Source organism: Tachypleus tridentatus, chromosome 9 (genome assembly GCF_004210375.1).
Source record: "Tachypleus tridentatus isolate NWPU-2018 chromosome 9, ASM421037v1, whole genome shotgun sequence".
NCBI lineage: Eukaryota > Metazoa > Arthropoda > Merostomata > Xiphosura > Limulidae > Tachypleus > Tachypleus tridentatus.
Genome location: NC_134833.1, coordinates 99,716,239 through 99,743,797, shown reverse-complemented (window position 1 = coordinate 99,743,797; position 27,559 = coordinate 99,716,239). Strand labels below are relative to the sequence as shown.

The 27,559-nt window shown below is 33.0% G+C and overlaps 1 protein-coding gene across 1 annotated transcript; it reads left to right on the top strand.

Annotated features, from left to right (window-relative positions):
- Positions 1–6,214: 6,214 nt before the first annotated feature.
- Positions 6,215–21,831, top strand: LOC143225867 (small ribosomal subunit protein uS5-like). The gene is made up of 6 exons (XM_076456018.1): positions 6,215–6,300; positions 6,477–6,702; positions 14,801–14,908; positions 15,355–15,528; positions 20,110–20,269; positions 21,580–21,831. The coding sequence occupies exons 2-6, from the start codon at positions 6,478–6,480 to the stop codon at positions 21,741–21,743; spliced, it is 831 nt and encodes a 276-aa protein (XP_076312133.1). The 5' UTR covers positions 6,215–6,300; position 6,477; the 3' UTR covers positions 21,744–21,831.
- Positions 21,832–27,559: the final 5,728 nt, after the last annotated feature.

The following is a 27,559-nucleotide window of genomic DNA, read 5'->3' as shown; positions in this document are numbered from 1 at the left end:
CAGCTAGTTTACATATAAAGGTTTTGCTTTGTTTTGAATTTCACGCAAAGCTACTCGAGGGCGATCTGCGCTAGCCGTCCCTAATTTAGCAGTGTAAGACTAGAGGGAAGGCAGCTAGTCATCACCACCCGCCACCAACTCTCGGGTTACTCTTTTACCAACGAATAGTGGGATTGAGCGTCACATTATAACGCCCCACGGCTGATAGGGCGAGAATGTTTGGTGTGACGGGGATTCGAACCCGCGACCTTCAGATTACGAGTCGAGTGCTTTTAGCACCTGGCCATGTCGGGCCCTGTGTAAAGGAATTTTTGTTTTAAAGTACAATGCCACAGAATGGGCTATACTATGATCTTCGTGATGACCTTAGAGAGTCGAAACTTTCTTCTCTACTTTATTTTAATACAGTTTTAATACCCATACCAGACGTCTTGAGATACATTTATACTATTTTCTACCTACCACAGGTATTGAAACTGTTTTTATCGTTGTAAGTCCGCAGACTTACCGCTATGCCACTGAGAGGCGGGAAAAATAATACATTGCATTGCTTTTCTTTATAAACTGGTATTTGAAGTTGTAGTAAACTAATCTTATGTGTAATTACTTGTTCAAATGTACATTGAAATGCAAATTTTAATTGTAGAAATAAGTATAAAATCCATTTGACGTAATTTTTCTTTATCTACATTTGAGGTCCCCTGCTGGTACAGCGGTACGTCTTAGGATTTATAACGCTAAAATCAGGGGTTCTATTCCATTCGGTGGACACAACAAGTAACCCGCTGCGGTTTTGCTATAATGAAACACGCACACCCTACTTTGTTTTTCACGATGAATTAATGAATTTTTTAGAGGTATATCATCACTATTTTCTAGTTAATAAAACCTTTCAATCCAGTAACTGAATGATGCCATTAAATCTGTATTAACGTATTGAAACATTTGTTTGATTTTGATATATATTAATTATACGAGACTATTTATTTATTTGCTTCGGTCTTTCAAGTAGCATTGATGACTGTGTATTCACCAAAAGAAATGTGCTGTAGGAAATTCATGAACAGATTTGGCTGCTACGCCTCTTTATTCACTTAAATTCGCGTTGTAATAAGTGTGTGTATTTTATATCAAAGCTACATCTGGGTCAAAGGCGGGTAATACAACAGCTGATTTTTGCTTTGGAATGCGATAGACTTACCGCTGTCCCACCAGGTGATTTTTTTGTGAGAAAATAAACAAATAAATATTGAAATTTATCGTCAAAAAACAAGTAATAGACGTTGCGAAAGCCGCGTTATTATCATTGAGTTTTTCAGTTTTTTAATACAGTAAAATCACAATATTTATTCACTACCTATTATATTAAAATATATTTTATATAAAGGGGACGGACAAAAAGTATCCCCCTGAGAATGTTGTTAATTTGTTATATATTTTATTCCATAACAAAAATATGTAAAGCTATATGTTTTGAACACACTCAACAATATCTGTTCAAATACGATCTTAAATCCTAATTTTAACTCTGAATTTCGTAAATACCTGAACTTTTTTTTTTATTTTAGTTACATTTTCTCATGAAAAATGTTGTGTGTCTGCTGTAGTTTCTTATATTTTATTCCAATTTGCCTTCAAAATTACACTATGTAACACAAATTTTGTTCCTGAATAGTACGTGTTACTTTTTTAATTGCTTATGTTGTAAAAGTACAGAAAATGGCCATTATTCCCTTCAAACTTTTTGATTTTGTGACCTTGATAATGAAATTTAAAAATTAACCTATCTTCTATGAAAAAACGGGCAAATTTACATAAAGACTGAATAAACCAGCATATGAATCAAGATTTACTTGTATTTATACCAAAGTTATACAAAAATGAACATTAATGTTTAGAAGTGAGTAGTTTTTCGAAATTTGCGACTGCAATGTAAATCACTTTCTTGTATCAGCCCCCGAATATCATGTTTTCGTTATACGCTCTTAGGTCACAAAAGCAAAGTTTGAAGAGTAAAATAGGTCTTTTTCCATTTACTTTAGGCATAAGCAATTGGGAAATAACACTTTCTGCCCAGGAATGAGAAAAAGTAAAAATTTTGTTACATAGTGTTATCAAAGAAGTTTATCTGCAACTGTGGAGTCATTAAAAGATATTTTAGAAATAAGAGAATTGATGTGATAAAACAGGGTCACCAAACTTTTTTCACAGGGGGCCAGATTACTTGGGGAATGAGAAACGCGGGCCGCATGATCATTATGTTCAATACTCATAAGCTAAAACGAAGGATCTCTGTAAAAGATTTAACATTAAGTTTAGGATGCCACATTAGCCACGTGGGAGTAGCATGCAATACACATACATAATAAAAAAACAAATAGAAATATAACCAACATTTTTATTTACCAAAAGGTTATAAAAAAAGGTGACATTAGCAAAAACAATTGTCACATTGCACGTAGTGAGTACATATCTGAATTTCACTAAACCGCAAAAAAGTTAGATTTATGAAATTGGCGTTGGGCTTTCAAAATATCTTTAATGTTCGGTTTTGAATTACTGCATCCAATCATCAGAATTGCTTTCAAATGTTCATCAGTCAACCTTGATCGATGTACCGACTTCACATACTTCATTTTTGAAAATGCTTGTTCAGACATAAGTTATTCTGAACATTGATGCCATACCAGATGGGAACTGCTTCAGCTTTGGAAATCATCTTCAGGTATGCAGCTGTAAAATTCAGTAAGTTGCCCCTCTCTGTGTTTTGCTTTCAACAAGTCATTTCCTTGTAAATCGATGACCTTCTGCTAAAGTTCCACTGGCACGTCATCAATGACATAATCAAATGGATTCTGAAAAGGAGAATGTCACTTTCGATTCTGTCGAGATCCAAAAATCTCTCTAAAATGCTTATTATTACTGATAATCTTTTTCTGAAACTCCAGGTTGACATCTTCTGTAATTCCAGCAGGAAACTCATTGAAACACTGAAAATGAGAGAGGTTTCCTCCTTCCAAATGTGCTTAAACAATGACAGCTTTCTCCGAAATTCTTTAATGATTCTATTGAGATCACAGACAAGGTTCTCTTCTTCCGAAGTTTCAAGTTCAATTCATTCATGTGGGATGTGATGTCAACCAAAAATGACAACCAGGTTGGATCCGACAGAAATGGATCGGCTCTTTCTTTCTCGATAAGAAATATCTATTTTTCTCCTCAGCTTATAAAAAACGAGACAAGACTTTACCACAGCTGAGCCACCTCATCGCCGTGTGATAAGGCAAGTCACAGAAATCCGAATCAATTTCTTCAAGAAACGCCTTGGACTGGCAATGATTAAGTGGATGACCCCGAATGAAGTTCACTGCAGACATGACTGGTTTCTGTACGCAAGAAATACGAGGGCTGTTAAAAAAAATACGTGGACTGACGTCATAAAACAAAATGTACTTCATTTAGAAGTTACAGGTCTGGGACCCCTTCAAAGTACTCTCCTCCCCAACGCACACACTTATCCCAACGGTGTTTCCACTTGTTGAAACAGTCCTGGTACGCTGCTTTTGTAATGTCCTCCAGCTCCTTCGTCGCATTTGCCTTAATCTCGAGAATCGTCTCAAATCTTTTTCCTTTCAAGAGTCTTTTGAGTTTGGGGAACAAGAAAAAATCGCAAGGAGCAAGGTCAGGTGAGTAGGGGGGGTGGGGAAGAACAGTGATCGAGTGTTTGGCCAAAAACTCACGAGTTCTGAGGCACAAATTTCGCAGCAACGCGGTGCATCTTCAATTTTTCGGTCAAAATCTCGTAACAAGATCCAACTGATATCCCACACTCTTCAGCAAGCTCCCTGACAGTCAGGCGTTGATTTGCTCGCACCAGGGTGTTGATTTTGTCGACGTGTGAGTCGTCAGTTGACGTGGAAGGACGTCCAGGACGCTCATCATCTTCAATGGACTGTCGACCATCCTTAAAACGTTCATGCCACTTGAAACATGTTGTACGCTTCCTAGCAACATCACCGTAAGCCGTGTTAAGCATAGCAAAAGTTTCAGTCGCAGATTTTCCAAGTTTAACACAAATTTCACAGCAAGTCGTTGCTCCTTCAGGTCATTCATTCTGAAATCCGCCAAACGAAAAAATCGCACTTCACTTAAAACCGCGTAGCTAATACACAAATGAAGATATCTGCAATCGAGAAATGGCGTCGTAATCAGCTGATCTGTGCAAACCTAGCGACACCAAGCGGATTCCCCTGGAACCAACTGCGCAATTCAAACAGTTCTTGTATTTTTTGAACAGACCTCGTATCTAAGTCTTTTCCACAGAGTACTTGCTGATGTATGATGCAGTGTATGAACAGAGCGCTTGGGAGTTGAAGATCTTTCAACTGTTTCCTGATCAGCCCCACCAGACCCTTCTTTACTCCAGCCATGTTTTTCATCCATCAACTGTTACACCCCAAAACTGATTTTACTGAAGTTATAGTCTTGCAAAGTTTTATGCACTTCCATGAAAATGTCTTCTCCAGTTGCTCTTCCGTGCATGCTGCAAACTGATGCCAACTCTTCCGTGATTTGAAAGTCCAAATTAACTCCACGAATGAACACGAGAAGTTGTGACGTACTCGAGAGATCAGTAGACTCATCCAGTGCCAGAGAATACCATAGGAAGTTTCTAGCATTTTGGCGTAGCTGTAATGCAATGTTCTCTCCAAGTTCTTCTGCTCTCCGTACAACTGAAGTTGCTGAAAGGCTGATACTTTAAAAAAAATTGGCTTTTTCATGTCGCAGCTCATTTGCTGCTTCCATCACACACTCTTTGATGAAGTTGCCGTCAGTGAAAGGTTTTCTTTGCTCTGCCATCCTATGCACTATTTTGTAACTTGTACGAGTGACAGATTCATTTTCAGTAAACTTTCTCGTGAAGAGATTCTTTTGAGATTCAAAAACACGTTTCATGGATTCAAATTTCTCAGAACGGAACTTTCTGAAAATTTCAAATATATTGATAGATGTTTTGTTTCATAGTGACGCCGAAGATTGTACTCTTTCAAAACGGCAACACTTTCGGTGCATATCACACAAGTAGCTTTTTGGTTTCCGCAAAGAAGTACTTTTCTTCCCATTCTTCATTGAAAGCACGACACTGAGAGTCCACTTTTCTTCTTTTAAAAGCAGCCATAACGATGGGTGATAAAAAAAACAGGATCTGAAAATGAAAATACAGAACGCTGTGAGAAAAGTATTGTACTGGTCCAAGAACGCACGAACAAAATATATTGAAACGTACGTTTGGCACGACACTTGCCTAAGAACGAGTTACGAAAAGCGCATAACTCGACTACTAAGAGAAATGAGCTTGTTGAAGCGGTAACCCTTGACCGCTAAATTTACAAGACGAGTCGATAGGACAAGGGTTAAGTCTGTACTTGTTTTCTAAATCCTAATGCTTTTATAAATACGTGACTCGATATGAATAAACGGGCAGCAAGAACGAAAGAAGAATTTTCCTATTGGTTAAAAATGCGCGTTACAGTCTTGTTTCTTTTTATCATAACGTCTTGTGTTTGCCAGCTTAAAGCGACCATCGGTGTGATTTATTTTGTTATGATAGTCGGACATTTGATGAAATGTCACTTTTTATTTCCAAGCGGCTAGCTGCTGGCGGGCCGAACAAAATGACTTCGAGGGCCGTAGTTTGGTGACTCCTGTTATAGAACGACCAGGTCAATCATATATCAGTCCGATTGAAAATTTATCGGCTGAATTCCACTAATTAACGAAAGATTGCAAACCAAACACGGAAGTTGAACTTTTTGAAGTACTCAACGAAGGTTGGCAATCATTCGCGCAGGATTATCTGCACAAACTTATTAAAAGCATGCCACGTCCAAGTGAAGCAGTACTGAAATTCAAGGCAATGTCGACTTGTGAAACTAGTTTATGTTGAGTTTCATTTTTACGTTCGATTATTGCATAGAAACTTTAATCATTTTATAGGCTTATTGGAATAAGAAAATCTATGAAACCACAGCAGGCTCACAACACATTTTAGGAGAAAATATAACTAAAATCACGAAAAGTTAAGGTATTTACGAAAATCGTTGTTAATATTAGGATTTAGTGATATTTTCTCGAAAAGCGTGCAATATAGCATTATTATTTTGGTTCTAAATTACATGTGTTGTGAATATAATCAATAATATGGAGAACGTCTCAGGATCTTATCGGAGTAACATCCAATAGAGGGCTCTTTAATTCAACATTTACGTCATAATTTTTTTTCGTAAGAGTTTATGACAAGTAGGTGATATGTTGTTACATGCTTATAAATGAATCGCAATTAATCTGTGTTTAATGAGTGTGGTATAGAGTATTTTTTATATAATTCTTACTATAATGTATAATATTTTGTATACAATATTGTTTTTCACTTTTGACAAGAATTAGTTCGTTCTCACTTTAAATATAATTAACAGAATGGCGGACAATGCTCCAGCCAGTGGTAGAGAAGGTTTTCGTGGAGGCTTCGGGTCTGGTGGTCGAGGTCGTGGAAGGGGACGAAGACGTGGCCGTGGTAGGGGTCGTGGACGAGCAAAAGAAATTTCTAAAGAATGGGTTCCTGTAACAAAGCTAGGAAGACTAGTAAAAGATGGAAAAATCAAATCTTTAGAAGAGATTTACTTGTTTTCTTTGCCTATCAAAGTAAGAAGGGCCTGTAGACTAAAATTTCATATTTAGTTAATACATCACACCACCACCGTATAAAATGTACTTTAATTACCTTCAAAGCACATCTGTATTATAGTTATAATAGTATTATGTCTTATAAGTATAACTATTAGTCCTAATACTGTAATAGTAAATAAAGCTAAAACCAACGTCGATAATACAAGTAATATAATGTAACACTACAGTAACAGTGCTGTAATAATTTATATGCAAAAACGGCTCGTTTGGGTTGAGAAAATATTTTACATAGAAGAGCGAACAACGTTTCGACCTTCTTCGGTCATCGTCAGGTTCACAAAGAAAGAGGTAACTGACCGGAAGCTGACCACATGTTTGAAAGGGGTTGTGTAACTGTGTGTCGAAATGTAGAGGGCGGTATTAGATGTTTGAATATATAATTTTATTTATTTATTATATTAATATAGGTATAAAGGCGTTCCTTTATATTGGTTTATTTTGGGTTTAAGTTGTTGTATAAGTAAGGCTTCTTTGATTTTGCGTTTGTTTATGTTTGTTTCTTTATTTAGTATTTGAGTGTTTTCTATGGTTATGTTGTGTTTATTTGACTTGCAGTGTTCGAAAACGTGTGAAGGTGACTTTTATGTTCTTTGAATCTGGTTTCCATTTTCTACTTGTTTCTCAATATAGAAGTCGTGGCAGTTATCACATTGTATTTTATAAATAATGTTGGTTTGGTGTTTGTCAGTGTAGTTTTACATAGTATAGACCTCAGTTTTGTGCGGGTTTTGAATAAATTTGGTATTAACTGGAATGTCATATTTTGTTACTAATTTTGCCAAATGTTGGTTATTTGTTTGCTGATGTCAGGAATATATGGTATACAGCAGTATATGGTTTTGTGGTTTTGATTCGTGAGCTGTATTTACTGTAGTTGGTTGATTTTGCTTTCTGTCTAGGTGTGTGCGTATAATGTTTTCTACGGTTTGTGGAGGAAACTTATTGATGTTGATGAAGTATTGTTTTATTTTGTCTAATTCATCGCTAATTTTATCTGGTGAGCATAGTTTTATGGCTGTGTTTATTTGGTTTCTTAGTATGTTGAGTTTTTGTTTTGTTTCATGTGCTGAGTCCCAAGGAATGTATAGTCCAGTATGGGTGATTTTTCGGTGGATTTCTGTTTTGAATTGTGTGTCAGTTCTTGTAATTTTGAGGTTAAGAAATGATATTTGATTGCTTTCTTCCTGTTCACATGTGAAGTTAATGTTGGGATGTATAGAGTTAATGTGATTGAAAAAATTAAGTATGTGTTCTGTAGATTTGAATCCCAAAACCGTGTCATCTACATATCTGTACCAGTATAGTGGTGGATGTAATGCTGTGTTAATTGCTTGTGTTTCAACTTGTGTCATAAAAATATTGGCAAGAACTGGTGATACTGGGTTGCCCATGCTTAGGCCATTTGTTTGTATATAGTTTTGGTTGTTGAACATGAAGTTTGTCTTTATCGTGGTGAATTCTATGAGGGTTGCTAACTGGTTACTGGGAATTTCTATATTTGGGTTAGGGTCTTGGATATAGAGTTCTAAGGCTATCTTGCAGGCTTCAGTGGTTGGAACTTCTGTAAAGAGGGATATAACATCGAAACTGGCCATTAAGGCTTTATGATTAAGTTGATTTAGATTAGACTTGAAATTAAAAGAGTCTTTGATGAATGAGCTGGCTGATGTTACATATTTGGAGAATGCCCATGCTATGTATTTACCAAGATTGTAATTAAACGATTCATATGTGGACATTATTGGTCGTAATGGACAATCTGGTTTATGAGGTTTGGGGATGCCGTATATTTGCGGTGTGCGTGAGTCGGTTTTACGTAGGTAGGAATAAAGTGTTTGTGAAATTGTGTTGGCTTTTTTCATTTGTAGTAGTAATTTGTTCAGTTGTGTCTTGTGTATCTTTGTTGGATTTGTGTTTATTTGTTTAAATTTGTTTGTGTCTGATAGGATGTTATTCATTTTTGGATGTATTCATTCGTGTTCATTATGACTATAGCGCTACCTTTATCTGCTTTTAGAATTTTTATGTTTTGTCTTGTTTTAGGTTTTAATGGAATTAATGTCTCTTTTGTAAGGTTGTTTTTAGTTTTCTGTTTTGTGAAATTATGTTGATGGTTTTGTGAGAAAATTCTTTGAAAAAATCGTTTAAGATGTTGTTTTAGGTGTTTCTGGAAAATATAAATTTGTAATTTTACCTGGGAAGTTTAGCTGTTGGATGTCAATAAAATTATCTAAGTTGTCTTCTTTCTGTTGGTTGTGTTTGGTTGTTTTCATGTTTTTCTTCTCAAAGAATTTTCTCACAAAACCATCAACATAATTTCACAAAACAGAAAACTAAAAAACAACCTTACAAAAAGAGACATTAATTCCATTAAAAACCTAAAACAAGACAAAAAAATAAAAATTCTAAAAGCAGATAAAGGTAACGCTTATAGTCATAATGAACACTAATGAATACATCCAAAAATGAATAACATCCTATCAGACACCTAACAAATTTAAACAAATAAACACAAATCCAACAAAGACACACGAGACACAACTGAACAAATTACTACTACAAATGAAAAAAGCCAACACAATTTCACAAACACTTTATTCCTACCTACGAAAACCGACTCACGCGACACCGCAAATATAATGCATCCCCAAACCTCATAAACCAGATTGTCCATTACGACCAATAATGTCCACATATGAATCGCTTAATTACAATCTTGGTAAATACATAGCATGGGCATTCTCCAAATATGTAACATCAGCCAGCTCATTCATCAAAGACTCTTTAATTTCAAGTCTAATCTAAATCAACTTAATCATAAAGCCTTAATGGCCAGTTTCGATGTTATATCTCTCTTTACAGAAGTTCCAACCACTGAAGCCTGCAAGATAGCCTTAGAACTCTATATCCAAGACCCTAACCCAACTATAGAAATTCCCAGTAACCAGTTAGCAACCCTCATAGAATTCACCACGATAAAGACAAACTTCATGTTCAACAACCAAAACTATATACAAACAAATGGCCTAAGCATGGGCAACCCAGTATCACCAGTTCTAGCCAATATTTTTATGACACAAGTTGAAACACAAGCAATTAACACAGCATTACATCCACCACTATACTGGTACAGATATGTAGATGACACGGTTATGGATTCAAATCTACAGAACACATACTTAATTTTTCAATCACATTAACTCTATACATCCCAACATTAACTTCACATGTGAACAGGAAGAAAGCAATCAAATATCATTTCTTAACCTCAAAATTACAAGAACTGACACACAATTCAAAACAGAAATCCACCGAAAAATCACCCATACTGGACTATACATTCCTTGGGACTCAGCTCATGAAACAAAACAAAAACTCAACATACTAAGAAACCAAATAAACACAGCCATAAAACTATGCTCACCAGATAAAATTAACGATGAATTAGACAAAATAAAACAATACTTCATCAACATCAATAAGTTTCCTCCACAAACCGTAGAAAACATTATAATGCGACACACCTAGACAGAAAGCAAAATCAACCAACTACAGTAAATACAGCTCACGAATCAAAAACCACAAAACCATATACTGCTGTATACCATATATTCCTGACATCAGCAAACAAATAACCAACATTTGGCAAAATTAGTAACAAAATATGACATTCCAGTTAATACCAAATTTATTCAAAACCCGCACAAAACTGAGGTCTATACTATGTAAAAACTACACTGACAAACACCACACCAACATTATTTATAAAATACAATGTGATAACTGCCACGACTTTTATATTGAGAAACAAGTAGAAAAATGGAAACCAGATTCAAAGAACATAAAAGTCACCTTCACACGCTAACACTGCAAGTCAAATAAACACAACATAACCATAGAAAACACTCAAATACTAAATAAAGAAACAAACATAAACAAATGCAAAATCAAAGAAGCCTTACTTATACAACAACTTAAACCCAAAATAAACCAATATAAAGGAACGCCTTTATACCTATATTAATATAATAAATAAATAAAATTATATATTCAAACATCTAATACTGCCCTCTACATTTCGACACACAGTTACACAACCCCTTTCAAACATGTGGTCAGCTTCCGGTCAGTTACCTCTTTCTTTGTGAACCTGACGATGACCGAAGAAGGTCAAAACGTTGTTCGCTCTTCTATGTAAAATATTTTCTCAACCCAAACGAGCCGTTTTTGCATATAAATTTCTCAACAAGTGGGTTTCTCGACATCACTGATTATTATTTCATCAGTGCTGTAATAAACCAGCATCCTTACAAAATTTGAATGTTGCCTAGTGTGTAGGTCACTCAACTCGCAGTTTGTAGGTTATAGAATTACACATTCTTGCCTTTTCGGCTGTGGGTGTATTATATGTAATAATCAATCCCACTGTTCATTGGTAAAGTCTAAAGGGCAGCCAAAGAGTTAGCAATGAATGGTATTGAATAGTTACTTTTATAGTCTGGCAATTCAAAATTAGGGGCAACTAGTGCAGGTATTTCTCTTGTAACTTTGTGTCAAATTCAGTAAATAAGTAATCGGTGAAATACAGAGTATCAATAAATTATTTGTCCCATTTTAGGTCTTTATAAATTATTTATTATGGGAGCTATCTTAAAACGGTTTGCAGTAATTAATGACAAAGTTTTTCTTTATTTCGTGACAGTTCTAAGATAACTGTTTAATGTGATTGGACTGTTTTTCTTCCATGAGAACACTGTGAAAGCTAAAAATTACCTAAACATGCTTGAAGTGTATGCTGCACCTAAGCTTGAGGATATTCAGCCCCATGTGTTCTTTCAGCAGAATGGGGTACTGCTACACTGGGGATTAAATGTGTGCAGGTTCCTCAATAAAAAGTTCCCATCACATTGGATTGAGCGAGGTAAACCTATTCCATGGCCACCTCATCCCTTGGATATCATGCCTCTGGATTTTGTTTTATGGGCTACATAAAGGACATAGTGTATGCAAAGAAGGTTAATAACATAACAGAATTAAGACACCGGATTTAAGAGACATTTATCCATCACGCAAGACATGCTTCTTAGTGTTAGGAACAAAATCATCCACTGCCTTGATGTTCTGTGCACTACCAATAGGGCTTACATGGAAGTTTACTGAATTATTGACTGAACTATGGTAATTTATGCAATTAAAACAAAAATTTCTTGTTGTGTTATTAATTTGCTACTGTGTCTATAAATTATTCAATCCTTTATAAGCCTTTGTAATTTCTCTATTATATGAACTAAGAATTCTTAAGTAGAAATTTATGCTTAGTTCTGTGTATCATCTAATATCATAAGTTCTTCAAGCAAAATGTATGTTTTTGTTCAGTCATTGGTATTTAACAATATTTTGTTAATTGTGATTGCCATATACTGTTTTTGCAGCATGTGATTGATTCATAATTCTTCCAAATGATTTAAGTGATTGAAATTGTTTGTTACTGCACAAGTAACAGTTTCTAACCTCTTTGCAGTTTTAATGAGTTTTTAATTGCATTTCTGTTATTAGCTTGTTATATTGTCACAAGCAAAAGGTTTCCCTGAGTGGCTAAAGTACCTTTCCCCTAGTTTGCTGTAGTGATGAAAAGTTTTGAAAATTGTTTTATTAAGACTAGTAGCAAGATTACTTTGAATATGTTCTGTTAAGCTGTTTGTTTGATACACGTCAATACTGTATACATTAATGCATTGTGTGCAGCTTTTATGAACATACATACATAGCTTAGTTGTTGAACACACAATGAACAACTATGGCATTAACCTATCAGTCAGAAGAAAATAATCTTTATTATAATCACACTTATGGATTATTTTGGTCATCCACTCAATAATCTGTTTGTAGTAAAAGTTGAGGTACCTTTCTTTTGTGATTAGGTGCAAAGTAGCAAATATTAAACAACATAATATCCACATTAGAATCCACACACTATCCATTTTTACATTAGTTAAATCATCTCTCAAAATATTTATGATGATGAGAATCCCACTTGAAGTAAAAAATATATCTCGAGATGACTGGTATGGGTATTAACACTTATTAATAAAGTGGAGAACAACATTTTGATCTTCTTAGGTTGTCTTCAGAAGATTGACCTAAGAAGGTCAAAACGTTCTCTGCTTTATTAATAAGTGCTAATACCTATGCCAGCCATCCTGAGATATGTTGTTTCTGAAGATACTTTCCATTGTAAGCACAACTGTTTGAGAGGGAAATTAATAGGAATGTGTTGGCTGTTTGATACGATCTGTGTGTATTTAATAAAACTGAATAGGTAATCAATAAAATAAATTACCTTTGAGCATTAATGGGTCATTGGTCAAAGACCATTTTATCATGCTTGTTGACTTGCATTAAAAATTTTATTGAATTAATATTTCATGAATTTATGTCAGTAAGATTGGTATAAAATTGTAGATTATAATTCAACTTTTAGTATTATGTATTATTAAATATATTAGTTTAAAGTAAATATTAAAAAAATATTTAAATGTTGATTTTTGTGGTATGATGAATGCAGCACTAGTTCAAATTAGATTTTTGTGATGTTAAAATATTAAGTTCTGAGTATGAATTACGAACGTAAATTACCAATATTGACAAACTAGAATATGAAATAAGAACATCGTACCTTTCATTTTTGCTGCGATATGCTCATGTACTGAATGAAACTGGATCCATTAACCTCTTTCCATTTTTTGGAAATTGTTTTTTATATTCACTTATTTCAAGAAATATGTGAATAATCAATCTACAACTTGGAATGTTCATCTATTAGTTTTGTCAGCATTTTTAATTTGTTGAAGTTCACCTTGTTTATTTGAACCAAGATTTAAGAGAGGTAGGTTGCTTTTTGTTTGCTTGAAATTTTATTTTTTTACCGAACTATGGCATAGTTTCTAAGCTTGATAAATTATAATGGAATTCTATGCTATTGATATAGTAATTTATGATTTTTTTAGTATATTTAAAAATTGTATATTCAACATCCCAAATAATTTCGTTTCATAACCTCTATGTGAAATTTTAAAAGGTTAGCAACCTCAGCCAAGCAGATACCGAGTACGAAGGTCATAGATAGAAGAGAGAATTGTTTACTTCATTTACCACTTACGTATAATATTGAGATTTAAGCTGTGTAGTCTAAATATGTTTTCAAGTCATAATCTGTTGTCATTATACAACAAAAAAAGCATAATTTTTATTTCCAAATTTTTTATGGTAGTTATTAGATTGATCAATTTTACTAAAACTGTACGGAGATTTGTAAGTGAAGAAAACAGATAAAATATAAATGTTTCTTTACACTTATTATACCTATCTAGACATTATAAAGATTTCACATATAAATTTTGAAAATTTTCTGATGCATAAAAGTATTTTTAATCTTAAAATGAAAATCACTTGACATATTAGATAAGCAACATGCAAAAAGAAAAAAATGACATGAGAAAAACATTGCTTAAAAACCTTAATATTGAATAAAAACCATTGATATTTTGCATATGGAAACATTGTGACATTTGCTGATAATTTGCCAAATTTGATTAACATATGCTTAATAATTTAAAAATTATAGCATGAAAACTAACATGCATGCAATGATTGTATGGTCAGTTCCAGAGACGTCCTGTGCTAAAAGAGTTGATTAAGCATCATATATACAAAGTTAGTAGTCAAAATTGCAATTAAATCAGTTAATGTTATGAAAATAATCTACTAACCAAAATTAGTACTTTCAGTAATTCTAATTGTCCAGTTCATCAGAATATTGCTGTTATGACTTGTCATTAATTAAAGGTTGTTAATTTTAATGAAAATTAGTGTTTTCTATTATTGTTTTTTATTATTCCAGCTGTCTCTCATATGGAAATAAACAGTTGAATGTTATTGACTATCACATTTAATTAATTGTTCAGCTCAAAGTGTACACTTTTTTTTTTTTTGTTAGTTTTATGAAGTTGTGTGTTTCAGCACTGATTATTGAAACATCTGATATTTTTTGCAGGAATCAGAAATTATAGAATTTTACCTTGGCTCAGCACTAAAAGATGAAGTCCTTAAAATTACACCTGTTCAAAAACAGACTAGAGCTGGTCAAAGAACCAGGTTCAAGGCAAGTATTAAGAACAACTTGTGTAGTTTTTACTTAAAATTTCCATTGGCGAATTGGTTTCTTTATATCATTAGGATGTGGCAGCAGTATTTCCTCTAATTTTTCTTTGCACTGGGCAGGCTACAAACTCTTCTTGGCACTGCTTCCTATTTTGGGGTGTTGGCTTCTGTACTCCTATCTTATATTTGGAATGATATTGTTCAAATTGTAGGCTTTAGTTTTCCATACAAGGCTATTGCCAGGTAAATAACTTGTGAGCAGCCTTTTCTTTTTGATTCATGGAACCTGCCAGATTATTTCAGTCATTCACATGTTCATCTTAAAGGGAACATTGTGTGGCAGTAGTGTAGAACTTCAAATTTTAATTTTTTTTGATCTATGGAAGTATAGAAATTGTTTCACTGTTATGAATTTGGTTTTAATTATTAAATATTTGATTTATACAGGCATTTGTTGCCATTGGAGACCACAATGGACATGTAGGGCTTGGAGTAAAGTGTTCTAAAGAAGTAGCAACAGCCATTCGAGGAGCAATCATCCTTGCTAAGCTCTCCATTATTCCTGTTCGGCGAGGCTACTGGGGGAACAAGATTGGAAAACCCCACACTGTACCTTGTAAGGTGAGAAATATAACCAACTTGTAATGCTTTTTTCCTTGAACTATAATTTCATGTTTTTGAATTTATTTTTAAAACATTAGTCTATGAGATTATAATAGAAAAGTAAAATTTGCAATTTTTTACATTTAAATATTTAAATATTTCTTTATATTCAATAAACTGGTGTTGTAGGATATCGCAATTAAATTTCATTGTTCAAAATGTGATGTATGAAGCAGTCCTGTCATTTGTTACTTAAACTTGTGTGTGTAATTTTATGAAAGAGAAAAAAAACGTTGCAGCCAAACGTTCAACACTGGGGTTCAATTAATAAAATGTGTCATTATATTAGGTTGAGGAATAATTCGTGAGCGTTTTTAAATAATTTCATTCAAGCATTACATGCAAGACTATACAATACTTCAATGTATGAACACATTACACCCAAAACATTTATTATGATACTTTATTTCATGTAATACCTAGGTATATAGTATGCATTGTTTTAAATGAGATTGCAAGAAATTAAATGCGAAAAGCAGATGGTTTCGAAAAAGCTAAATTTTGTCCACTTGACATTCCATTTAATGAGCTGAAAATGAAAGCAAAAATTAAAGACATATGAAAATCAAACACACCATCTATTAGAGCAAAAAATATCTACCAAATGACATGAAATATTTTGTGAAAGCGTTTCATTTATGAATATTTTTTTTTAACTTGAAAAAAAATGCTCACGAATTATTCCTCAACCCAATATAATGTTTCCTGGTTTTTAGAGGTACCATCAGTCCAGTTTAGTGTCAACTTTGCTAGTCCCTAATACTTAAGAAGAAAATGAAATGGAGCTAATGTGGGTGCTCAAGCTCACAATGTCCCATATCTTTATCATATGTGGGTGTTTGCAGAATAGAACAGAATACGAGACATCGATGTAGGAGACAGCAAAACTGTCCCTGAAGTTAGCATTCTAGCCACAAATAGGTTGTTTGGACATAAATATGAAGATGTTAAGGTGTTACTATACTAAGGCCAAACAAAATTATTAGTATAGCTCCCATTTCTTGCTCTTCAATGGTTCTAAAGACATCCACACAGTAGCAGGTCTTGTATTTATAGGAAAGGTGATAAAACTACATTAACCCTTTTGTGATGGGTCACAGGTAAAAGGCTACATCATTGTGTTTGTTGACTTGCATTCAAAATTTTATTGAACTACTATTTTATGAAATTGTCAGTAAGTTTGGAATCAAATTTTAGGTTATAATTCAAACTTTATTATATATGAGTTAATTTTTTAATTTAAAAGAATATATTGAAAGAACACATCTAAATGTAGATTTTAATTAGTCACGTAGTATGTTGAATACAGCACAGTTTATTTGGAGATTATAAAGATTTCAGATGTGAAACTTAAATTTTCTGAACCATAAGTATTTTAATCTTAAAATGTAAATTACTACTCCATGTTGTGCAGTCATCATTCTGAAGGAAAAAGTGTTATGAGAATATCTATAATTAAAATATCTTAATATGTAATTTAAGAACCTAATATGTGTATGAAAGCCTTGTATTGTTTACAATAATCTGTAGAATTTTGTAAACATATGCTTACATTGTCAAAAATCATACTATAATTACTCTCGTGGATACCTTTATAGTTGGAAGCTTGGTAGATTCCACCCAACCTGTAATGAAGGGGTTAATGATTTTGATGAAAAAACCTTAATTATATATATTTTAAATAATTTTATAAAGTATTCTATAAAGTTGAAAATGATTTAAACAAATTTATAATATGTACAACAAAAAGTAACTTCTAAAATTGGTAAGACAGTATTTGGAATTACTTATTGGGCACTTCGTATCTTATACAGATTAATCCTTTTGTGATGGGCTTGGTATAATATACACAATTTCACCTACACATTTGCACATGTTAAGTATTTGTACAATAACTATTGATAAAGCAAGAGTATTTTCACAATATTTGGTAGACTTTTAGCAAAGATTACATGTATTTTGTATACAAAAAATAAAATATTTTTGCTAATGATTTGTTTGTGAAAATAGTATTGGTTTTGTTACTAGTCTCAGTACAAAGTGATTTCATGTTATTATCAAATAAAACTTCATCCCAGAATTTTCAAGTATTATTCATGTAAACTCTAAAACTTCCTGAATACATTTCAAATGTTTGTTTTCAGTAAAATTATATATTTTGTTATTTTGTATTCTCTGTGTTGTCTTTGACTTGACCAACCTTGTAACCATCATAAACAAAAAAATTAGGAAATGTTTTTTTCCAGAATGATTACGGATTATAGCCCAAACATAAATGTTTAATCTGAGGAGCTTAAACTTTTTTAGTGTTTAATAGGGAAAATGTGAACACTATGAAACTAGCCTAAATTTTAGCTGATCAAAAGCTTAAGACCATACCAAAAAGAAGTCCTAAACAGGGTAGGAAATGCCCAACAAGAGGTCTCAGTAGTGAGTTGTATGGCCGTCATTGTGAATAACTGCAAACATTTGCTTTGACATGGTCAATATAAATGTTTGCAGAAGGCTGGCTGGAATGTTATTCCAAATGGTGAAGATGGCTTCAGGAAGATCATGCACTGTTTAGAATTGATGTCCATTTCTATAGACTTCCCTTGCCATCCACCCCAGACATTTTCAGTGGGGTTCAGTTTGAGCAAACATGCTGAATGGTCCAAAAGAATCACACTATTTACCATGAAAATGCCCTTTTTTCTGTGGCATTGTGGATTGCAGCATTGTCCTGCTGAAAGATCCAGTCATTTCCACACAAGCGAGGGCCTTCAGTCAATAAAGATGCTCTATTCAACATGCCAGTGTAGCCAGCTGCTGTTTGATGCCCCTGTATAACCTGAAGCTCCATTGTTTCATGGAAGGAGAAAGCACCCGAGATCATGATGGAACCTTCTCCACTGTGTCATGTAGAAAATGTCTCTAGTGGGATATCCTTATTGTGCCAGTAATGTTGGAAACCATCTGGATCATCCAGATTAAATTTTTTCTCATCAGAGAACAAAATCTTCTTCCACTTTTCTAGTCTCATGTTTGGTGCTTCTCAGCAAAGTTTAACCGAGCTGTGTGGTAGTGTGGAAGGAGGCGTGGCCTTTGAAGACGTTTATGGTTTTTAAAGCCTTTCTTTCGTAGATGCCGTCTTATTGTTTTTGAGCTTCATTCTGCATTCGTAAGGGCCTTAATCTGTTTCAATGATTGCCTGGTGTCTTGCTGGACAACCTGTAGAATCCTCCTGCTCAACGCCAGCAAAATTTTCTTGGGCCGACCACTTGAAATTCTCGTTCTGTATCCTTCAGGATCTTTTAAGAAATTTGCAACAGCAGTTTTAGTATGCCCAATCTCACCAGCAATGATACTTTGAGAGAGACCTTGCTTTTGCAGCTCAACATTTCTGCCACCTTCAAACTCTGTCAACTTTTTAGCTTTTGCCATGTTTTTACCCAATGTGTGACACAGGAGATGTTGACAACGCTAATGCTTGAACACAAATGACTAAATTTCGTTACGTGTTTAACAGTTAATGCTTTGTTTTGGTATGGTCTTAAACATTTGACCAGCTAGTATTTATGCTCATTTCATAGTGTTCACATTTTCCATGTTAAATGCTAAAAAAAAGTTTTATTTTTATTTTCCCTTTTCTTATTTTCATGTTTTGAAGCTCTACTCAAATAAGTGGTTGTGTCTAACAATGCAAAATGCATATTTTTCTTTATGTTCATTGGCCTTAAGATTTTGGCCAGCAGTGTATATATAATGCATTATAACTTAAGCAATTTAGTTTAAATGTTTGTTTTCAAGTTGTAATTTGTAGTCATTCTAGAAACAAAAAATAATTTTATATTTACATCCTAATTTTTGTCATGATTATAAGAATGGTCAAATCTACTGAATGTGTGAAGATATTCATTCAATAATAAAAAGAACAGATAAAATATAGTTTTATTTCTTACAAAAATTGTTTGCTAATTATATGGAAATTACAGAGATTTCACATGAAATTTTAAAATTTTCAGATCCATAAAAGTTTTTCTTAATCTTAAAATGAAATTTACTTTGTACGTTGAATAGTCAGCATTTTAAAAAATATTTGGTTAAAGAAAATCTTAATTTATAAACCTGGTTTTTTGTTTATGAAAGCCTTCTAATGTGTTCCAGTAATCTGTAAAATTTTGTAAGCATGTCTACATATTATTAAAATTCACAGTATAATTCCTTTCTTGGATAATTTTGTGGCTAGAGGCTGGGTGGATGCCCGAGTTAATGAAAGGTATAGTATTTTTCATCATAAATGGGCATCTGAAATTATTTAAGTTCTTTTTGTTACTTTATAAAGATTGTTTGTTAAACTACCAGATTTTGTGTATTTTGGCCTTTGGTACTATAATTATTGGCTCATGTTGAGTAATTGCATATATTTTGTTTTGTTGAGTTACATCGAGTATATTGTGGTGATACCTTTGTGTTTGTCTATAGGTGGATAGATACACACACACACACACACACACACACACACACAGGCTGATGTACATGAGTTTTTGTTGTATACAGGTAACAGGCAAGTGTGGAAGTGTTTTAGTAAGGTTAATTCCAGCACCACGAGGAACAGGAATTGTGTCTGCTCCTGTTCCCAAGAAACTTTTAACAATGGCGGGTATAGAAGACTGTTACACTACAGCTCGAGGTTCTACAGCTACGCTAGGAAATTTTGGTAAGTCTTCAAATATTTCCTCTGTGTATTAAACTTTTCAGAATATTTATGGATTTTGTTTAATATAAAAATAAAATTTGCAGTGTTTGATTGTGGTACAGTATCAAAATTTGAGATGATGGTATTTTGTGTTTCTGGGACCTTGATGGTTACTAATATATATATAAAAAGTTTTGACAGTTTGATGTATTAAGGCTTTTGCACATGCACACACACACACACACACACCTTCAGTAAAGGTCTCGTATATTGTATAATGAGTTCATGTAATAGGGTGATAATTTTAGTACCTCATAAAAGCATTTGAAATTGATAGTAGTAAACAGTTTTTATTAGATAATATGCAAATACCCTGCATTTGACATAGTTGGTACATTTTGACGTTTACATATCATACGTAACCCAGTTTTTTGTAGCATGCATAAGCATTGTATTTCAATGAACCGAAAATCTCAAAGTCCTTAAAAATTAAATGAATACCTTGTGCGATGAAATCATGAACTCCAAAGACATTATTTCTAAGGTAAGGAAGTTTTTTTTTTTTACTACCTCCGAGAACAACATTTGTTATTTATTTTCAGTAAGTTCAGTGTGGTGATTGAATGGAGAAAAAGCAAATGCAGCAGTAAACTGTTGAAAAATATGACATGCAACTAAATGCATATTCACAAATGTAGATTAAAATTTATTCTCCATAAATGTACCTAAAACTCGAAAGATAATTAAAAATTGTTAGCTTAAAAAGGGGAATAGGGATTATCAACAAAAGTGCAGAAACAAGTTGAATCAAAGGTAATATTATTTTCAATCCTACAACTAGGGATTCTAAACATACAAGACTGGAAATATTTTCTATATTATATTCTTAAGCTACAAATCAATTTTGTCATGATGCCTACATAGAGTATTTACAATTTTAGTGAATCAAAATGACAGTCACATATGATATTTTGTGTTAATTCTATCTGCACAGCAGTTTCTTTTAAATTTGTGAAGTTATTTTTTACTCACAATTATAAATTTCTAATATCTTAAATTATGTACAATCTTAAATATGGTCAACAGTAGTCTGTTAATCTGTGTGCTTGAGAAAAATAACTTAAAAGCAACTACATGCCAATTACCTAAACATGTTTTTGTGAGATTACATGTTATCAATGAATATACATTTCTAGAAGTAAAATATTTGGTTACTTTGGAGTGTTCATTGTTTACACTAACTGTATGAATATTTCACATTGGCAGTATAAATCTTTATTTTTTATTGGATTGAAAATAATTGGTTATGATACCATTTCTTTTCTACAAAGCTAAGGCCACATTCATTGCTATACAACGGACCTACAGCTACTTGACCCCTGACCTATGGAAAGAGAATGTTTTGACTAAATCCCCTTATCAGGAGTTTACTGACTACCTGATGGCTTCACAACGTGGAGTCCAGGATATGAAACGGGAGCAACCTGCTTACTGACCTGGCCAATAACTGAATTATAATAAGTACTAGTTATGAAAAATGTATGGCCATGATGACAAAATAAAGATATTGGTTGCCATGGAAACTTTAATGAAATTAATGAACCACACATATACAGGGATGATAATTTTCCATTAAATAATAAATTTTATGTCTCAGGGTTTTTTATGAGCTTCATTAATCTGAGGAAGACTTTAATGGGGTTTGTGTGTGATACTTATTGTTCATATTAATCTTCTTACTCTAAGAAAGTAATTCTCTCAAAACTGAACTTTTGTAAGTGAAAACTATCATTATTATAAGTCCTGTATAATCATGAAATTCTCTGTCAGCCATTCCTAAACTGTGGGTCATTAAGCGTGGGGGTAGATTTTAAACAACACACAGTAAAATGTTAACGTTTAACTTATTATTTAAGAAATGATAATCATGAGACGTTTTTGAAGAAATAAAATAGAAAATACAATAAAACGTGTCTAAGCTGGAAACTGCATAGGGCAGAAACCTGTACCAAGTGGGAAATATCAAAATTTTGTAACATTATCTTAAGATTTCTCTTATAAAAGGCCCTCTACATGGTGGAACCTGCATAATGAGGATGAAAAACTATCTTTCACCTACCTCATCTATTAACAAGTAGGATTAGAAGCTGAGTAAGGCGGAAAAATGTTTTTGATTAAATATTAATTTATTTAAATAAAAATTTCTTTAAATATTAATAAATTCTTGGACATTTTGTTACAGTAAGCATTGGTTAAATATATTCTGTTCTTTTTTTCTGCCGTCATTATTCCACATTGGTCACATTTGCTGATGGGAAAACTAGAGAAACCATGAGTAATAGGAAAAAGTGAAGATTTCTGCTGTTTCAAAAATTTAAGGAAGAATTAACTCCTGTAGATTGGAAAGCAAATAATAAAGTATGGATGATAAGTGCTATGTTCGAAGAATTTTTGAACAAATTAGACAAAAGAATGGAACAAAAAAATAGGAATATTCTACTTTTCCTAGGTAATGCAACTTGTCACCCAAAAGTTCAACTTCCAAATGTTCTTTTAGTCTTTCTACCTCCATGTACAACATCAGTTCTACAGCCACTAGATAATGGAATACATTGTATGAAATAGAAATACAGAAAACTGATGCTTCAGCATATTATTTCAAACATGGACTACTGTAAGAGAGCATCTGCAATGACCATGAAAATTGACATGTTAGATGCGATTGCATTTTTGAGTCATTCAGTTAAATGTGTAAGAGATGAATGCATAATAAAGTGCTTTTGAAACTGGATTTATTCTTGATAATGGTGGACATTGTGGAGAAGTTGTTTGTTATGACGATTTTAGTGAAATCCAGACTCTGAAATTGATGCAGGTGATTCTGTTAATGCAGAAAGTTTTGTGAAAGTTGACAAGAATGTTTAATGATGAAACTTTATAGAATGGATGGCAACTGCCTGTTGTGGAGACAAGTGTAGAGGACAACGTTTTGAAAGTCTTCTGCCTTTCGTCTTCAAGTCAGTTTCTATTAAACCAATCTGTCAAAGAAGAATGTTTTAATAGAAACTGATGAAACTGATTTAAAATCTACAATAGAATTGTAAGATGGTAACACTGAAAAATTCAGAAGATGAAAAAAATGGAAAAGATAGTGAGTAAATAGAAATTCCTACTTCATTACAAGTGTTAAGTTATATTAACACTATCAAATTGTATGCAAAAATGAACTTCATAAAAAAGCTATAGAATTGATGTTCTTTTTTATACTGCATGAGAACGCCCATTAGAAAAAAAACGAAACAGTTGAAATTGGACGCTTTCTTCAAATGAATTTGATAAAGATTTTGTGTAGTTATGTGTATTTTGGATGTCTATTTTTGTTCTTATTCTAATAAATATAGCATACACAGTATAATTTTATTCACAAATGTGTTACTTCCCTTGAGCCAAGCAAGTATAACATTCTGCTCAAAAATTATATATAATTAAGGAAATGCATGTTCACTGTCTAAGCTGGAAATTTTACTCAGTCCCGTGTGATTCTGTCTTTTTTTTTTTTAAATTTTTACTGGTTTTACTGTATAGGAACACTATGAGTCTACAGAAGTGTGTTCAAACAGTAACTCACTTTTTCCAATTGGGCATCAGTTGAAAAACATTAGTTTGCTTCGTTTGTAGATTGTGGGTTGGAAAGTTGAGAGATACTTAAAGTTTCAATATTGCAATTTTTAATCTAGTAAATATATTTCTTGATCTTGTAAATTATTGTGTTTATGGTGTGGAATTTTTTCCCTGAAAAATTCATTGAAGTTTACAAATGATAAAGATTGTTTTTGTAAAATGGTGTAGTGAGGGCTGGAAAAGTTCGCAGTTTGGATAAAACATTCAAGTGGGACTCGTTGAAGAAATAATTAGGAACTTCATTGTCTGCAGTAAACCACAAGCTATGAAATAAAAATAGAAGAACTCATTAACAGGATGATTTATCAGTTTTAATAAAAATCTGCAATTTAAACCATCATTTGGCAGAAGTGTATTTGTTCAATTGTGGTTGGCTGTCAACTGGTACATTAATATTTTTAACATCATATTGGATTAAACAGCAAAATGTGTAAACCATAGAAACTTTACACAAACAAAATACTCAAACATAAAACTGTGCTAAATGTAATTTAATAGAGAAATCTGTAGAATATAGTTTTATTCAAGGTATAATTTAATATAGAATGTGAAAATAATAGTTTTTCTTTAGGTAGAACACAGGTCTTAGACTTAAGAATTGGTTTAGTAGATATTTTTTGTACCTTTGAATCAATTTGCAGCTACTGTCTTCAGTTCTAATGAGCAGCCACTCATGATGTACTAGTAGACAGAACACTGTTGAAGTTATTGCTTTCAAGTGTGCAGTAACATTGACAGTTTAACTCTTTCACATGGAAAATCTTGAACTTTTTTGTTTTCCTACAATATCTTTTAATTAGAAATAATTTTCTAAATTTAGAAATTACTGCAGTACCTGTTTTCACGAATAGTATTATTGGGTTTGTTTGGGTAAATTAATACTATTTGCTAATGGTTGCTGTATCTCAACCATAATACATATTTAATACTATTGTAATGCAAACATTTTTTTAAATAATGGGAAATTGTAAATTTTAGATTTAATGGTGAATAAGTACTTTTTATTTTTGATCACTTCTTGATCGATTATCCTGATATATCCATTTAATGCACACATATCACTTAGAGGCCCTAAGAGCCTGTCAATCCCCCTTCCCTTATGTTGTAAGTGGACACACAAAGATTTGTCAAATAATGGTTTATATTTTTACCCATGTTCTATGCAGTCTCCTTAAATAAAGGCAGTTTTGCTGAATAAGATACAGTGTACCACATGCAGTGTATTGCTTTTATTTATTGTTACAACATTCACATTATGTGCCATTATTTCTCAAGTGTACATCAGAAGGCACTGAAGGAACTGTCGCAACATTATCATGTGACTAGCACAGATGTGGATCTTAATGTCTTCTATGTTTGGACACAACAATGCAGATATAAAAATATGACATGAAGGTGGGTGAACAAGGTTGATAAACACAAGAAAAGATTGATCCTTGACTATACAAACTTTCCAAGATCTTTTCACACAGCACAGAAAGTTTGGACCTTTAAAATGCATTTCAAGTTCTTTTGATCAAGACTATATAATAGACTCAAAAACAAGAAGTTTGTGAAAAGGTTGTAGTAAGATCTCACTGATCAAGCATCTTAAGTAAAGTGTTGCTTATACTTTGTTTGAACAGACTGCGATTAAAGATCAGTGCTCTTTATGGATGGGCGCAAATTTTATTGATAACGTAGATTGTCTCACATGATGGCTTAAAAAGTTCTGTTACGTCGCCATCAAATAAGATCACTGGTACATTCCCAAATTAGGACTTTGTAAGATACAATAAGTTGATAAATATATAGAATTTAGATACTACAAATCTGTGTATTTGTGATATTCATCAATAAAGTTTTAAATACGTGTAAGACAAAAATGTAATGCATGGAATTAAAATTAATTTGGACACCAAGGGAAATACAAGTGACTAAAGAAAAGAAACTTTGTTGATAAGAAATTTTAAGTCTAACATGAAGGAGCGACTTCTGGTTTACTGTGAGTGAGTGTTTGATTGCTTGGATAAAGAACAAAGCGTTCACAGCTGCACAGTTCAAGGATAGAAACAAAAAGCAGTACCACTTTGTTAATTCAGACAATATTCCTAGAGTGGCATCCCACAATAATAAGATAACTAATGTCAAATGTCTAAAACAGAGAAAAGCTGTTTATTAGGGTTAATGATACGTGTTTTGGAAATGTCACATTGTAGGAATTTTAGCAACAATTCAGGTATTCAATGCTTTATTTTGTAACTTCAAGATAGTGTTTTGTTCACTACACGTGCTATTGGCGTAGAAAAATCTGATTGCTGCAGAAAACAAATGTTCTCCACAACGACTCAATTGACAATAGAAGTTACACTAATAAATGAACTAATGAATAACAACGCTTTGATTATAATTGTATTTCTCAAATTATTTGTGAAATTTGAAGTTAAATGAAAATCTATATTATATTAGGATCTTAAAATTTTGTATGAATTGTATGGTTGAATAAAATTAACTGCAAAACGGAGGTTTAAGTCCATTATATTAAAACTATTTTGAATATGTGAACTTAGAAATTACATGCCAGTTAGAGTCGAGGTGGAACGGAATGTATGGGAAATACGCTTTGTTGTAGTTTGATAACCAAGCTTTGCCTAGTGGTGCATGCCAGTTTTGGGCGTGTCTTCCGTCACCACCAGGGAAAAAAGCACTCCCTACTCCGTCGTCGTGTGTTGTAAGAGTGACAAATCCCACTTTTCCATTAGAGCATCTCGCGAATGGGTGATTGGTGTTTTTGATAACTTAATTTCACGTAGCCTATCACATCAAAACTTAGAACGACTAGCATAAAGAATTCTAGAGTAGCTTTTGTGGAATTCAGAAGTAACTGTATTACATAGAGAATGTACAAAAAACACTAAAAATAAACATGTACTTACAACAATGCGATAAACCATAACCAAACAAATATACACAAAACAAGAAGCTCTCAGAAAACACCTTCAAAATACAATTCAAACACCCAACGAACCAAAAACAAACGCATCTGTATACAACAAGGTTATCAACTACATAACCACACTACTTGTACACACCTGTTTTCCTTATCGCACCATAACTGGCGTAATCGAAAAATTTTAATAATTGATTTGTCCCTCAAATCATCTTGCATAGCAGTTGTCTTCAAAATAGTAGATGTTTTAATGCCACAAAAATTAATTCATGTTGGGATTAGTTGGTCATAGACAAGTGGATATCGCACTCAACTAGGAATATGATGGTTGCAGGTTCAAATCCGTGTAATATCAAAGATGCTAGCATTTTAAATACTGTGGTCATTTAAATGAGCGGCAAATTCCACTATTAGTTGGTAAAAGACAAGCTCAAAGGTCCACCTTCGCTATTTAAACCAGAGTTTTTACAAACCAACAAAAGAAAGATCCACCAAATAACGTGTAGCTCGTCATATACACGATTTACATCAGAGAAAAAAAAAGTGTTGCAGAACGTTAGGACCACCAATGTTGTGAGGGACATTAAACCAGTGAAATACGTTTCTTCTTATTAAAACACTTTAAATGAAATAGTAGGAGCTCAATAAATATTTCTACAAACTTATTTAAATTTAGCATCATGCGCTCTCTGACCAACATC